Source organism: Chaetodon trifascialis, chromosome 22, assembly GCF_039877785.1.
Source record: "Chaetodon trifascialis isolate fChaTrf1 chromosome 22, fChaTrf1.hap1, whole genome shotgun sequence".
In the NCBI taxonomy this organism is placed as follows: Eukaryota; Metazoa; Chordata; class Actinopteri; order Chaetodontiformes; family Chaetodontidae; genus Chaetodon; species Chaetodon trifascialis.
In genome coordinates, this window is record NC_092077.1 from 15,596,026 (window position 1) to 15,610,369 (window position 14,344).

The 14,344-nt window shown below is 41.7% G+C and overlaps 2 protein-coding genes across 2 annotated transcripts in view; both read right to left on the minus strand.

Moving 5' to 3' along the window:
• tigarb (TP53 induced glycolysis regulatory phosphatase b) overlaps positions 1 to 55 on the minus strand; it is a 3,604-nt gene extending 3,549 nt beyond the window's left edge. The window contains exon 1 of the mRNA XM_070992518.1: positions 1 to 55. This exon is cut by the window's left edge and continues 34 nt beyond it. The gene's annotated coding sequence lies outside the window, so the exon portion shown is untranslated.
• A 684-nt stretch (positions 56 to 739) lies between these two features.
• On the minus strand, positions 740 to 13,348 carry LOC139350782 (G1/S-specific cyclin-D2-like). The gene is made up of 5 exons (XM_070992382.1): positions 12,928 to 13,348; positions 11,808 to 12,023; positions 9,108 to 9,267; positions 6,245 to 6,393; positions 740 to 3,783 (listed from the first exon to the last, which is right to left on the minus strand). Exons 1-5 carry the CDS (start codon positions 13,120 to 13,122, stop codon positions 3,619 to 3,621), a joined length of 885 nt encoding a protein of 294 aa, XP_070848483.1. The 5' UTR covers positions 13,123 to 13,348; the 3' UTR covers positions 740 to 3,618.
• Between the last annotated feature and the right edge of the window lie 996 nt (positions 13,349 to 14,344).

The window sequence follows — 14,344 nt, forward strand, 5'->3', positions numbered from 1 at the left end:
TCAGCAGCCGCTCTCGTGCTACTTCCCGGTTGATCTGCAATTATATGACGTGACCCTGTGCGTCATGACGTAAACGAATCTCAACGGAGACATGCGTGAGGGAAATATCTTAAAGAAACAGCGTTCAAATTTTATTTTGGAAATCATGCACACACTGATGCAGATTATTAAATGAGAAACAAGTTTTCCTCCTATGGTACAGTACATTTGTTCATTAATTAAACTGCATTTTTATACATTATTTTTATTTTAATGTGATAATACCTTTAACTTATTAAAAAATGGTTATCTTTTATATTTATATGATGGGGCCAAATAGAGTGATTGATTTGTTGGTTGTTTATTACTGCACACATACACTTAAGATTGTGTCTGATGTTTTGTCACTTTTATCAAGAGGGTCCGGAAGAAAAATTATTTAACCATTTTTTACAATTTAATTGACAAACTTAAAATTTAATACTATGAATCAATGTAATTTAAAAAAAAAAAAAAGAAAGAATCTGAAATCTTAAGCACCTGTAGATACTATATACCTGTATGTTTATGTGGAGAAATAAGAGTGTATATTTACAGTCATTTACATATCATTTTTAAAGTTGTACCACTTCTTTAACCACTTGTCCATGCTTTTAGTCGCCATTTTAAGGGAACCACAAAGGCACGATGATCTCACAAAAGACACAGCCCAATATAATTCTTGCTTCTGCAGCAGATGAAGACAAATCAACCAGTCACATGATTTTAGCCAATTTATTGAGGAGAAATTGTTGAGGTACATTGTGTGGTTGCACATGGGGATAGTGGGAGAGGAGTTTAGAATAACAACCACACTGAAAACTGAAAAAAACATTGCCATGGTTTAAACTTTGACTAAATGGGTACCTCAAAAATAAACACTATTCCACTTTATTCCAATGAACTGATCGAAACACGGCAAGTAGGAAAAATAACATTTTTTTGTCTTTTCCGCAAATGTATAACATACAGCAAAGGCTGCTTTTTCTTAGATATATGAATAACCTATTTTAAAGTATAGGCACTTACAACTGCTCAGTGGAAGACATTTCTTGATTTAAAGAGAAGAGGCATCGTCCTTCCTCTCATCCAGACAGAAAAAAAAGTGAAACCCGTCCAACAAATTCAGAGTGAAAGCGTGATGTGAAGTTTGATGAGGTAAATGCGAGATGGGCTCTCGCTCTATCCATCCAAATTAACCTGAGGAACACAAACATTACAAAGAAGCAGCAAGAATATGATAGAATATAAAGATACAAATGAAACAATAAAAGAATAAAACATGCTATTCAAAAAGATCAACAAACACAAGTACTTCCAGTCCCGCACCAAACTGTTACGTTCCCTCCAGTACACGAACGACAAAGAAGCAAAGACTTGTTACATACACAACATTTCATAATATAGCAGCACACAAGTGAATCACGATAAGGCATCTTTGTGTAAGACTAGAAAAGAAAAGCTTCATAGCAGCAAGAGAATGATGTGTATAATCTAGTTTTCTCACTTTGGAATTATCTTTCAAATTATACACAAAACCTTTGAAAGCATAAACATTTTTTTCTGTTTAAAGCACTTTTTTTTGGGAAAAAACATTTGGCTTTTTGCACAACAGAACATGCATGAATACAATTTAGAAACTACATTTCTGTTCTAAAATGTAATGAGGATTTCTAGCATTTCTGCTCATGTAGATTGCTTATATACAGTCAGACTTTCCCGCCATGTAAACCCCGACCTACCCATGTCTATTATGGAGAAAACTCACAAAAGACTGCTTTAAAACTTCAGAGAGCAGTTTACATAAAAAAGAGCAAAACAAGTATATTTACGACACAGTATTTGTGTAACTTTTTGAAAGAACTATTGGAAGGTTTTGGCTATGAATGAACAAAAATTCAAGTAAGGTTAAATAGTCGCACTGAATCAAAAACAAAAACAAAAAAATCTAAGTCTACAAGTGACTTGGCTTTCCTTAGTTTAGATACTATTACACTATAACACCGATTATCCTGCGTCTAGTCACCTGTTGGGGCGTAGCTTTCAAGACAACATGCGTTACCCCGTGGGAATCCAGCCCAGAAAAAAAAAATCAAATAACTTAAAGAAAAATGGAAAAAAGACCCTAACAACCCACTGAACTCTCCTCAACCACCATCCCCTTACCATTCTTAAGGAGTGTGTTTTTAAAAAGTGCATCAATATTGTCGCCCACTCTTTAACTTAATGGTAAAACTGATAACAGGAGAATCTGCAGAACAACCACACCGACCCCACCGGACGTCACTGGGGGTTCCTCCTCCTCCTCTTCCTCCTCCTGTGCAGAAACATCATATAGCTTAAAGTTGACCTCCTCGCTGTTTCGCTATCATTCATAAATCCAGACTTTTAGCATTTTCCCACTTTCCACATGCGTCTCTTTTCCAAAAAAACCTGACAAGAATCCCCTCAACCTGCATCCGTTTCCTCTCAAACCTGGTAAAGACTTGCCAAAACTCCTTTTCCTCTGGTAACACGACATCAGTACTACCTGCAGCTACTAAACACTCTCTAAAGCCGATTCTAAAAAAGCGGGCGCGCCGTGTAAAACCTAAATAAAACAATGTTATAACTTGCTAATCTGTTTATATTTACGTTTTACAGCATCCCAACTTTTTTTTTTTTTTTTTTTAAATCAGGCTTATAATTGCTCTCTAACATGTAAGAGCTATACCAGAACAGAACAATAATAATAATGTAGCCTCGCTGAATTATAGCCTAACGCATGTACATATCGTCCTATTAACATACTGTGCTGGTCTGTGGATTTAGCAGTGAAATCAAGACCTTAACAACTGACCTTGTCCTCTGTGTTAACCTTAACAGTAGCCACTGCTCCAGACCCCAACGCCCCTCATGTCCCTCCTCTGAGAGCAGGCCCAGCCCACTCCTGGCCAGCACTTTTCAGCATAAATACTAAGCTGTGCTACAGGTGCACAGTATGATAGATAGAGAGAGGGAGCAGCTAGCTACAGTAGCGCTCCTCTGGCTGGATATCAGCTGGGTTTAAATGCCATGTACTGTGTTATCAGCATTTCAATCACTATAGGAATTTGCCTGCACAAATGAGTATGAATCACAGGTGAGGAAACCCCAATAAAACTGTGAATTGATAACTGCTCGTTAAAGATGATAAGAGAGTAACATAACTAAATGCTAGCTAAATATACATTATTTATCATATCTATTTTTGCTAGGTTGTATCAAAAGAAACGTATATTTCATATAATTATGCTGTTTTTTTGTTTTCAAGTATGAAAATATATTCAGGTTTCCATTCTGGGAAACCTAAGGCACTATCAAGTTTTCAAGAATTTACTGTTTTTAAATAGCTTGGTTGATTACATGTGGCCCGTACAAAAGGTGAAAGGACACCCAACTGGGAATGAATGGGGCAAAAAAAGAGAAAAACTAGAAATTTCTTATTTTCTAACAGTTCATAGATCCATCGCTCATGTGGCAGCTTGTCGTTGACGCTGCCAGCTCACGCCCCCCTCGCTCCCGTTAGTTCATTGGTAGACAGCCATGAGTGATGTGTGCGAGTCGGGTGGTGGTGGGAGTTCATAAGTTGACGTCCCGTACATCCGTGGGGGTGCTGGACTGGTCTTGCTGCTCCCTCGCCTTGTTGCCTGCTCTGACCCCGGTCTCCTGCCGGTACTGCTGGCCCTGCTGCAGGCTGGTGGCCAGCACACGCTCTATTTGCTCCTGGCACGCCCTCAAACAATCCTGGAACAAAAAAGGGTCGGACGTCATAAGACATACGCACGCTTCAGTTACACCTTTGTTAGTGTTTAAATGCTTTGACAACAGGATAGTCATTTACAACCGAGCTACACTTTGCAGCCCACGTTCAGTTTGGTTAATATTTGCAGACTTTCTATGCTTTCACTTTTACTCAACATGCATGGCACCTTTTTTTCAGCACAAACTCAGCTGCAAGGCTGACTTTTCTGTCAATTTAGCAAAGCATAAATGTGCCAGGAACCAGAAATACATGATCGTTTTTTGTCTCTTATGATCTCTAGATAAAAATGAGACATCAGTGGTTTAAACCGGTTCTCAGTTTGTTGCTCCATGATATACAAATAAAGCTATCGGAGTGACACCAGAGGGTTTTGTCTGTACACCTGTATGCAGACACCAGCGTGCAAATATCTGGCATAGCTGCCACATCTGATGTGCAAGTGGTTTAACAGCTTCGGTCACATGCATGGCATACCAGCGGGGAATTATGCGTCTTGAAGTAGGTGGTCCTGTCTGCATCATGACCAGAACAATGGGTACCAGCACAGTGAATCACCAACAACACGGTGCAGCGAGCTGCACGGTGGGCACAGGAACCCTCTCTGACACGAGACCTGCGCATGTCTGAGGTATGAATATAGGGGGAATGTGTCGGGACAGGGCTCCTAAAAGAAACTCCGGACTCCCCTCCACCTCCTCCACCTCCTCCACCCCCCCCACCCCCCTTGAGTTTACAGCACGGTCAGTTCCATGCGGAGGTCTAGAGGAAATAGCTTTGACCTACTGCACCTTGACCCTCAGAGTTTGGGTGTAAAACAGAAAATAGGACAGTGGGGCCGGATGTTTTTGGACAACTCTTCTTGTGAAAGGGGATTCTCTCTCTCGGTCTCCGTCCCTCTGCAGGTCTGTGTGGAAAATGTGGGAGGTCTGCCTCACTGAGCCGGCTGCAGGACTCTTAAAAGAGTGAACCGAGGCTCGCAAAGAGGCCAACATTCCTTTGAAATGTACGGATAATTGGAACCTGATGGGCTGCAGTCGGAGGGCCTGTTGTGACGGCGGGGTTGCGGGGCCCTCGTTTCCATGGTAACGTAACCACAAGCTAAAGAGGCAACCGTGTTATTCCTGTGGCCCACTGGCTGTGGTCTTTCTGGATTTCTAGGCGTCTGAACTGGTCCTCTGTGTAACAATGAGTCATTGGGATAATGAAAGCACACACGGGAGTGATTGATGTCAGATTCTACATAATTCTTTGTTTATGTCTGCTGTGACTTTTATTACCTATCATACTGTGACTTAGTAATATTTAATTCCAAATGTCCGTTGAAATCCGATGGATTTATGTCTCAGCTAGATTACACAGTACAAAAGGTCCTGTTTGGCCCACTTTTGATTACATTTATAGTTTATGAATTATTATAAGGTTATATAATATATTAAAGTCTATGGAGGCCCGTTCACCTCCACTGCAGTTGTAGCACACTGGCTGTACACAGCACAAAGTCCATTTGAATTTCAAAATGCTTATTACTGTGCACTGATAAACTGATGAAAGCTCATCGTGACTGCATGTATTTTTTATGACTTATATAATGCATTAAAGTCTGCGGAGGCCCATTCACTTCCATTGTATTTATAACTCCATTTAAATTTCAACACTAATTAATGCAGACTGATTAAGAAGTTCATTACGTTGGCATGTAGAGGTTATGACTTATTACTCATATATAATACATTAACATGTGTAAGTCCACTGTGTAAAGGTCCATTTACTCCCATTGTATATACAAAACACAGCACCTATGTACTGTATTTAGATCAAATATACATAAGTTAATTATGACGTTAACATTTTATGAGTTATATGGAGTAATGCCTTCAATCCTGATGCTTAAGTATTTATAAACCCCATTCACTCCCACTGAAGCTGTAACTCAACTAATACATTAAAGCCAGCGGGTTTTCATGTGTTTATAAATTCGTTCTAAAGTGTTGGTCTGCAGGTTTGCGGACGGCTTGGCCTACTTCCTCTTTCTTCATTGGCCTTTGCTCTGGAAAAGACGCTCCTCGACTTCATTACTAACATATTCCTCCACCAGGAGGGGCACACAGCTAAAGTGGGAGCCATGCAAAGAAATTGCATGTGTCCTGCCACAAGAATGTGGGCTCTGAGTTTTAAGAAGACATTCCCTCTGCCGCTGCTCTTTATAGAAGCAGTCTGGCTCCACAGCCAAGAGCCAAAAGCTCGCTCTCCCTCTCTCTCGCTCTCCATGAAAAGTAAATAGCTTCAATCTGCCACTACTGAAGTCATCGCTGTTGTTTACTAAAGGGCCTTTTATGCTGCTGTCGTGAGATGTTGCAATGATTATTATTAACAATGCATTGTTGTGTAGCACTAAAACTATTGAGTAATTACTTCTGGCAGGTCCCTCACGGTTGTACTCACCACCTCTGTGTTGGTGATCTTGGCCAGCAGGTCTGTCAGGTGGTCGCGACTCAGCCTGTGGTCAGTGTGGTCCAGCTGCAGGCCACAGACAGCAGCTCCCATGCTGCCAGTGGCGATCATGGAAGGAGGGTTCATGGCAAGACTGTCGTCTGGTGAGGGCAGAGTATCAATGTGCGATCAGTCAAGAAGCAGCTTTAGGCCATAGAGGCAGACAGAAATCACATTCAGAGCTGCAACACTTTGAATCAGCCCAGAGGAAGTATAAGAGGTGCAAACATCTGAATCATCCCCAACATGCAAGCTCCACAGCTGAATCTGTCTTTCCCACAGTCTGAATTTCAACAGACGGCTGCACGGTGTAACCTGTGTGGTTTCCTTCACAGAAACTTCAGCTCTGATTAGAAAAGCAGAGTAGGAATCCTCCTACTCGCCGTGCAATGAGTTCCAGCAGGAACAACTCCCCCCGGGTACATATCCAAGTCCTGAGGCTTAAGCGACACCAGGCCTGGAGGTGGAAGAGGAGGCAGCCATGGAGACGACACCTCCGCGAGCGCTGAGCCGGAGCTGCTTTTGAACAGTTCACGATGTGGTTGTCAACGAAACCTTCCTTCAGCTTCCGCCTCAACACTTCTTTTCATTTTATGGAAAACCCATCAGCGATCACAAAGCGTCTTATCTGACCGCTACCAGTCTTCCTTAATGCTGCTAAAAGTTCCTCGCTAAGAGTGAGTTGGTGGCGTCCAATCATCGTATGAACCACAAGCATCAAGGTCATTCTCTTTGTGTATTTCCCAAATGCTGCCACATGAGGCACGTTACCTGCAGCAGCTGACTCCCCCAAAGGAGAAACTTTTAGTGGATGTTTTGTGAATACAGGGCCTGGAGGCTTTTCCACTATAACAATACACAGGCTTCTTCTGGTCTCAGCACATGGGCATGACCAACACTAATCTCAAAAAGGCAGAGACTTGGCACACGCAATTGGTAAATGCTGTACAAATCCAACCCAGCGCAGAACCCGAGCCCAGGGCAAAGCAGCCATGGTGGCCTGATAGCTTTGATTAAACCCTGGAGAGCAGCCTGCTTCGCTACGCCCATCCTCTCCCCCAGGGGCCAGCTGTCCATAGGAGGAGCTCCTCCATCATAAGAATAACATCTCAACTCCATATAAAACTCCAAACATTTACATTACTGCATAACCACAGCAGGCCTCTTTTTTTCTCCCACTGCGGCTGCTTTGTGCTTGGATATAACCAGCTGCTTATGAATAGCAGAGGCGACCACTGAAACACACCCAAATATAAAAAAAAGTGTGACACTAAAACTGTGCTAAACGGGGCATGAAGCTCATTGAAGGAGCCTATGGTTCCAATAACCAGCTCTAGTAAACAAGTGCTTATTGGCCAGATCTGACCACACTGGTGTTTGGGAGGAATTTTATTGCACTAAAGTGACCTCCTTTGTATTATTTTCAGTGGTGGAAGAAGTATTCACATATTTTACTTAAGTAAAAGTACTAATACCACAATGTGTAAATACTCCACTACAAGTAAAAGTCCTGCATTCAAAACCTTACTGAAGTAAAAGTACCCATAGTCTGTGTTTTATTATTATATCTGATGTATTTGGATCAATATTACTGCTGCATTAATGTGTGTGTTGCATTTTACTGCTGTCTGTGTTTAAGGTTGAGCTCATTTTAACTAATGTAACACTATTGGCTTCTTTAATCGACAGCAACGCATTGATCATCATATGTTTGGCCGTCCGAAAAGTTTCATGAGCTCAGAAAAACAGCCTGTTTTCAGCTTTGTGACGATGCATTTTCCAGCTGATCCAAGAGAGTTTTTATTCAGCTGAAGAAGGAGGAGAATTTCCTCAACCCATAAAGAAACAGTTTATCTTTCAGTTTATCAGAAAAATCACCAAATTTGGAGATATGTGGTTTTCACTAATCTGAGAAGCAACTAAAGCTATTAGATAACAGAGCAAAAAGTACAATATCTGACTATGAAGTGCTTTGGAGTAGAAGTACAAAGTAGCATTAAATAGAAATACTCAAGTGCAAGTATTTCAAATTTCTACTTGAGTACTTGAGTATATGTACTTACTCACATTCCACCACTGTTTATTTCCATCATTGAATTAGTTGAAAGGAGGGAGCAGATCAAAGGCAGTCTTGTGACAGAGGAGTGCCGTATATTACGTGTATTAGCTGATCCTGCAGCAGTGTTTCTGTCCAGGATATGAAAATATTAGAGGGATTCCTCGTATGGGCAGAGGAATGCCATGAAAATTCACCTAGGGAGAGGCCTAAGGGGACATCTGAGTTTGTGCTTCTCCAGAGCCTCCAGTTTATTTTGGACATGAGGCCGGGGATGGGAGGAGGAAGGAAGATCACTGGATCACTGCCCTTACTTTTTAAACCTGGAAGCTTCCCTGTCAACAAACAATACAGGCCGAGCAGTTCAGCTGCACCAGAGTTGCACAGCAGTGTGTGTGTGTGTGTACACCAGAGTACAATCACTATCATTATCCGTGTACCTGGCTTATGTAAACACAGCGCTGATAGGCGTTTTCCCCGGAACTTAGCAGAGGCATTTGGAAATGACCATTTTAAGCAGCTTTCAGCAGCTGTGAAGAAAAGCCCCTACTACAGGCTGGAGAGAAACTAGAAAGTGGATAAGGCAGCCAGCAGAGCATGCGGAGAGAAGAAAGAGGTCACAGATGACTCACGATGGGAGAATGTTTGTGTGTGTGGGAATATTCTGGTGGATGTGGGAATAACAGGGCAGCAAAGTGAGCGTGCGAGGGAGCAGGCGAGCAAGAAAGAGGCACATGGGATGATATGCAGCTGCGTTACCTGTGGCACAGAGGGCAATGAATGTCTGCGTGTGTTTGCGGACCATCGCCAGCTTGTCTTTGGGAAGGGGCAGCCTGCGTATGATGTGCTCTATAAAATCATTGGGGATGACGGAGGCCATGTTCCACTTCAACTTGCCCAGCACAACCAGTTCCCAGTCCTACAAGACAGAAACAGTGATAGAAAAAGGTGTCAGACAGTTCAAATTCAGTTTCTTGGCAAAATCTACTTAGTTAGAGGGTTAAATGGTGTGCTGCCATGCCTCCATTGACCGTGAAAAAGATCACAGTCCGTCCCTTTTCCCAGAGGAAATGGTTCTGTAAGAAGAGTAGCATTTCTTCACTTTATCTCTCCTCGCTGTATCTTATTATCTGCATGCCTTTCTCATTCCTCGCATCCTTTGTATTCATATCGCCAGCATGTGACAAGCTTTGCCCTGCTTAGAGGCCCTGCCAATGAGACAGCTCGCTCCTTCCTTCCTTCCTTCCTGTCACAAGCCTCAAACAGCTACAATGAGTTTGCACTGCACAGGCAGCAGCACAGAGCTGACTCTTCATACAGTCAGCTTTTGTACCAGCCAGAGAGGTGCACGCCTTTCATGATTTAATTTCCTGTGTGTTGAGTCAATCTTAACAATTCACCAAGTCACTGGAGTTTTAATGTTTTCCAGTATGTTGAGCAAAAATAGGAAAAAACAAGGACGCAACTTAAGTAAAAAAAAAATGGAATAAAAAGACGTATCTGCACCTGAAAACGTGCTCATGTTTGCGTTTTAAGATGTAAAAATGACAATGTTATCCTGACATTATCAGAACCCACAAAAAAACTCATTTGTACCCAAGCAACAACATAACCAGTGACACCATTTTCAGGTCTTCAACTTTCCACAAGTCGTGCCGTGCCAATTTACTAATGAGATTTTCTTCAGACCTCCACGACTGAACACGAGGGATCTGAAAACACGCTGCACGACTTTCAAATTGGGGTATATGATCACAAACTTGAGTTTTAATTTCCAGATTTCTCAACAAGCGACTCAACATCCCTGATGAAGGGGCGGCTGCAGCGTTTCCTGACATTTCTCAGCTCTGTCGCCCGTCCAGTCATCTGCTGCCACTTCACTGCAGGAGAAACCAAAACCAAGATGTCTGCCACATGCAGGACACTTACGGGCCAGTGTTAGAGAGACCCTGATAAATAAATGCTGAACTCGGCCTCTCATTTGCAATATGGAGAAATGTCTTAGAAAAAGCAAACATAGTAAACATTTAAACCCCAATGCCAGCAGGGACAGCCCCCCCACCAAGCCACCACCTCAGCCATCTTTACATTTACATGCGTTTCCTGTATATAACCTGGCACACACCCTTTCTTTTAACCTATTTTAGTCCGTGTGGAGATTGTTGACTGTGAGATGAGCAGGGCGGAGGTTTGCTTTCGGTGCGCTCACTTCCTGGACAGCTTCCCCGACACAACCGCCCCCTCCACCCTCTCCAACGTCTCCCTTCCAGCTGAAGCATCAGCAGTGTTCATTACAAGGAAGAGCTGCAGCATCTTTCTTTGGCTCTTGCTGCCTTCTCTGTGCATCCTGTCAGGATATCCAGGAATCTGGAGTCTCACGACAATATGGAGCATCAAATGGGACGAATGTCATTTCCCTCAACAGCTGCAGGCAACACAGGAGGATGTATAGAGAGCGTGTGGAGCGGTTTGTTTGGAGCAAGAAGCAGGTCTGACCTCAGGCTGTAAAATGGTCGACAACTGAATCAATTAGCTGATGTATGGATCAGCTGATCGACTGAAAATTGATCGTTTAAGGCATTTTTGGATTAGAGGATTTGCTGCTTTCATTTAAGGTGCATTTAAAGATTAGCATCTCAATCAAGCCCTTAAAAAGGACTGAAATTATTAATTTTCTGTTGATCAACTAATCGATTAGTCTTTTTTTTCTTTGTTTCAGTAATCTGGATACCTCCGAATCAAGGAAACTCTGAAAATCAATAGATCTATTGCAACTTAGCAACCTTAACGTGCCGATGAGGACTGAGTGATATGGTAAAAAGGTCCAGAATGAGCTTTTGTGTGGACCTTGAGTGGAGGCTGTTTGTCAACTTAATATCTTTGGCTTTTGGAGTGCTGCGCAGATGAAACAAGTGATTTGAAGATGGCAATTTTCACAGTTTTCTGACATTTTATTAAAAAAATGACTGCGAAAACAATCAATAATGAAAGCTATCATCAGTTGCAGCCGTAATATGGTGGCTACTTTGCTGATTACTTCAACGGTTAGAAAGTTTGTTCAATAAGCCGCATGTTAGTGAGACAGAACTAAAAGTATTCTTGTCAGTGCCATAAAGAGAAATACTCCCCTTGTTTAAAACTTGTTCACATGTGGGGAGGTGAGATTAAAGAGTATTTGAGTTTAGTATAAACCCTTCTAGCTCAAAGAACAACCTCATGGACTGCATGATATCCAAATTCTATGCTGCATAACTGGCACTAGATGGCATCACGCCTCCTCAGTCCACATGGATCCAGAGAAAGGATGTGGCTGCATTGTGCACAGCTCGCTTATAAGGAAAATGGGATACTTCCTGTGAAACCAATATAGCTTTTAGCATTATAAAATCATCCCAGAATGTGACACTGCATTTTGGGGCTCTCCTGAATGAACGGGGCTTTGGAAACTTCAGTTCTTACCAGCAGTTCCCGCGGTGTGATGGAGTTGTCTGTGTACATGCAAAGCTTTTCTGCTGATAGCGGCCGGCAGTCCTTTAACTTGGAGGCCAGGAAAATGCACACAGCTCCCAGAAGCTGCAGATAACTCTTTCTCGTGGGCATCACTGCTAAAAATCTGTCCAAATAATTAATGGCTAAAGGGAAGACGTCTTCATTACTGTTTTCCTCTTCACACACCTAAAATGAGACAGAAATGTAACAGAAAAACACATATTAGGTAAACATGTGAATACTTGTGTAAAAGGGGAAAAATCTAAATAGAAACTAGACTTTCAGTATGTGCTTTGGAGCAGAGGGGCAGCAGGCCATGTGGGTGGCTTTGCTCTGATTTTTCCACACTGGTATTTGTCATTGAGCTAAAGTTTAAATTGCTCATTTTCACATCTCTTTTCTGAGTCAGAGGCTGCAAAGTCAAGGCAGAAACAAATTTGTTCAATCGGAAGTCGTTCGGCGAAACCCGTCGCCATTTAGCTCCTCTTCCTTGTTGGGGCTGGCCGTCTTCAAAAAATATTTAAAAATTAAAATCTATCACTCAAGAGCTTTGAAACGTGTGCACAATGTTCACAAGTTGTGTTAAAACACTTCCCGACAGTTACAAAGCAGAATATCCTGCTAGCACGAGGCGTTTTTTAGCCTCAAAAATGAAAGTGGTTTTGCAAGCACGTTGTCCGACCAAAGGCGACGAGCCTGAGTCACTTTAGAAAATTAATAATAATTAGTACGAAGGAGAAATGTCGGCTTTTCGATCATGTAAATTAAGATTAACTTCCCCTCTGTCGCCTGAGCTAGCTAGTTAGCAAAAAGGACCAACTTTGCGGCTATTAACCAATGTAAATATCAAGCTAGGCTATTTCTTTGAAGCTGAATTTTCTCCGTGGTGGAATTTCCGACTCTCCCACGCCTTTGGTGAGTCATTCTCATTCAATTGTCAACTAGGTCAACATCCATGACAAGTCTCTGTGTACTAAAATACTCAGTTAAACAGCCAGAATTAGCTTAAATGTCTGCGAACACATGCAAAAAAAACAAAAAACCTCTCATTAGCTAAAGCAGCCAATCAATAGATAAAATGCCCACAAACCTCGTGCATCCAACCTGCAACCATTCGTCTCATATAAGGCTGAATATCCTTCTGGACCCGCTGGAAATATGAGCTTTGAGGTAAAAACCTGTCCTCAATTGTTAATAAACTTTGCAATACTCTGTCATCATAGAGGATGTTTGGGTCAGGCTGGGCTCTCACGGCTATGTCCGACTCCAGGCAATAAAGCTCCATGACTCGGCCTCCTTCTCCCCCTCCTCTCCTTTTTTGGCTAAATAGTAGGGCTAAAAAATAAATATTGTCACAATATTGTCGACAGCGGACAGGAGGAGGAGAGGAGCCCAGGATGAAGCATGAGGCTGAGACTGCTGGGTTTGCTCCAGTCGTGCTGCCTCTCAGTCACTTCGCTTCTTCCTCTACGCTCCCTGCTCTGCGTCAAAGCGGACGCAGCGAGGAAGACAACATCCGGCTTCGGCTTTCAGAATAAAAGCCGCTGTAACGCAAACCGTACCCCTCTACCTACTGCTCTTCTAGGAACCGTTTGCTTGGCTTCCGGTCTTGGTCCTCAGCCTTTATTTGCTCTACTTTCTTAACAATACTTAGAAAGAGGCAGACACGCCGACCATGACGTAGGTCCCATATGCTTCACAACTGGTTTAGACTACAACCTACTTTTATGGTGCTTTAACATGCCTCTGCATGGAATATAGGATAATAACAACAATGGACTTAGTAATTACATATATGAGCTTTTCTGGGCACTTGCTTGTTCTTGAAATCAAAGGACACAGCTAGTATGTGCGGGATTTGTAGGATAATAATAATAATCAGCAGCAGCATTATCATCATACTTGAAATGTAAAAGATTAAAACATCTAGCTAAAACTAAAACATCCACTGTACCTTCAAATTATAAAGTGTGTGCTTTACAGCCATCATCATCATTGCTAAATGTAAATCTAAGCACGCATATATACTGTATATATATTGACATGTACATACAGTACATGCATATTCTACCATACTGTATATAATCACACTTCTTCGTGTATATAAAATGATCTATCACGAATATTTATTCTGTTGAACTTAAATTTGTTTACAGTTTACAGAAGCACTTGACCTGTGTATAAACAATTTTTATGTATATATCTATATATACATACATTTTTTTTCACCCACTTTCATAGTTAAATGTTCAAGTTTTGTCTATCTTTGTATTTGTTTTACATACAAAATGTCTATTTTCATGTTCCTGTAAATTACTCATGGAACTGTGTGAAACACTGAGATCAACAAAAACCCGGATTCAAATTCCTTGTACGTGTGTACACGTACTTGGCCAACAAAGCTGATTCTGATTCTGAAGAAATTAATATTACAACAACATTTTAAAAATTGTTAAACTGATTCAGTTTTATTTAACTCTAAGTATTTATTGGTTGTATTTATTTAC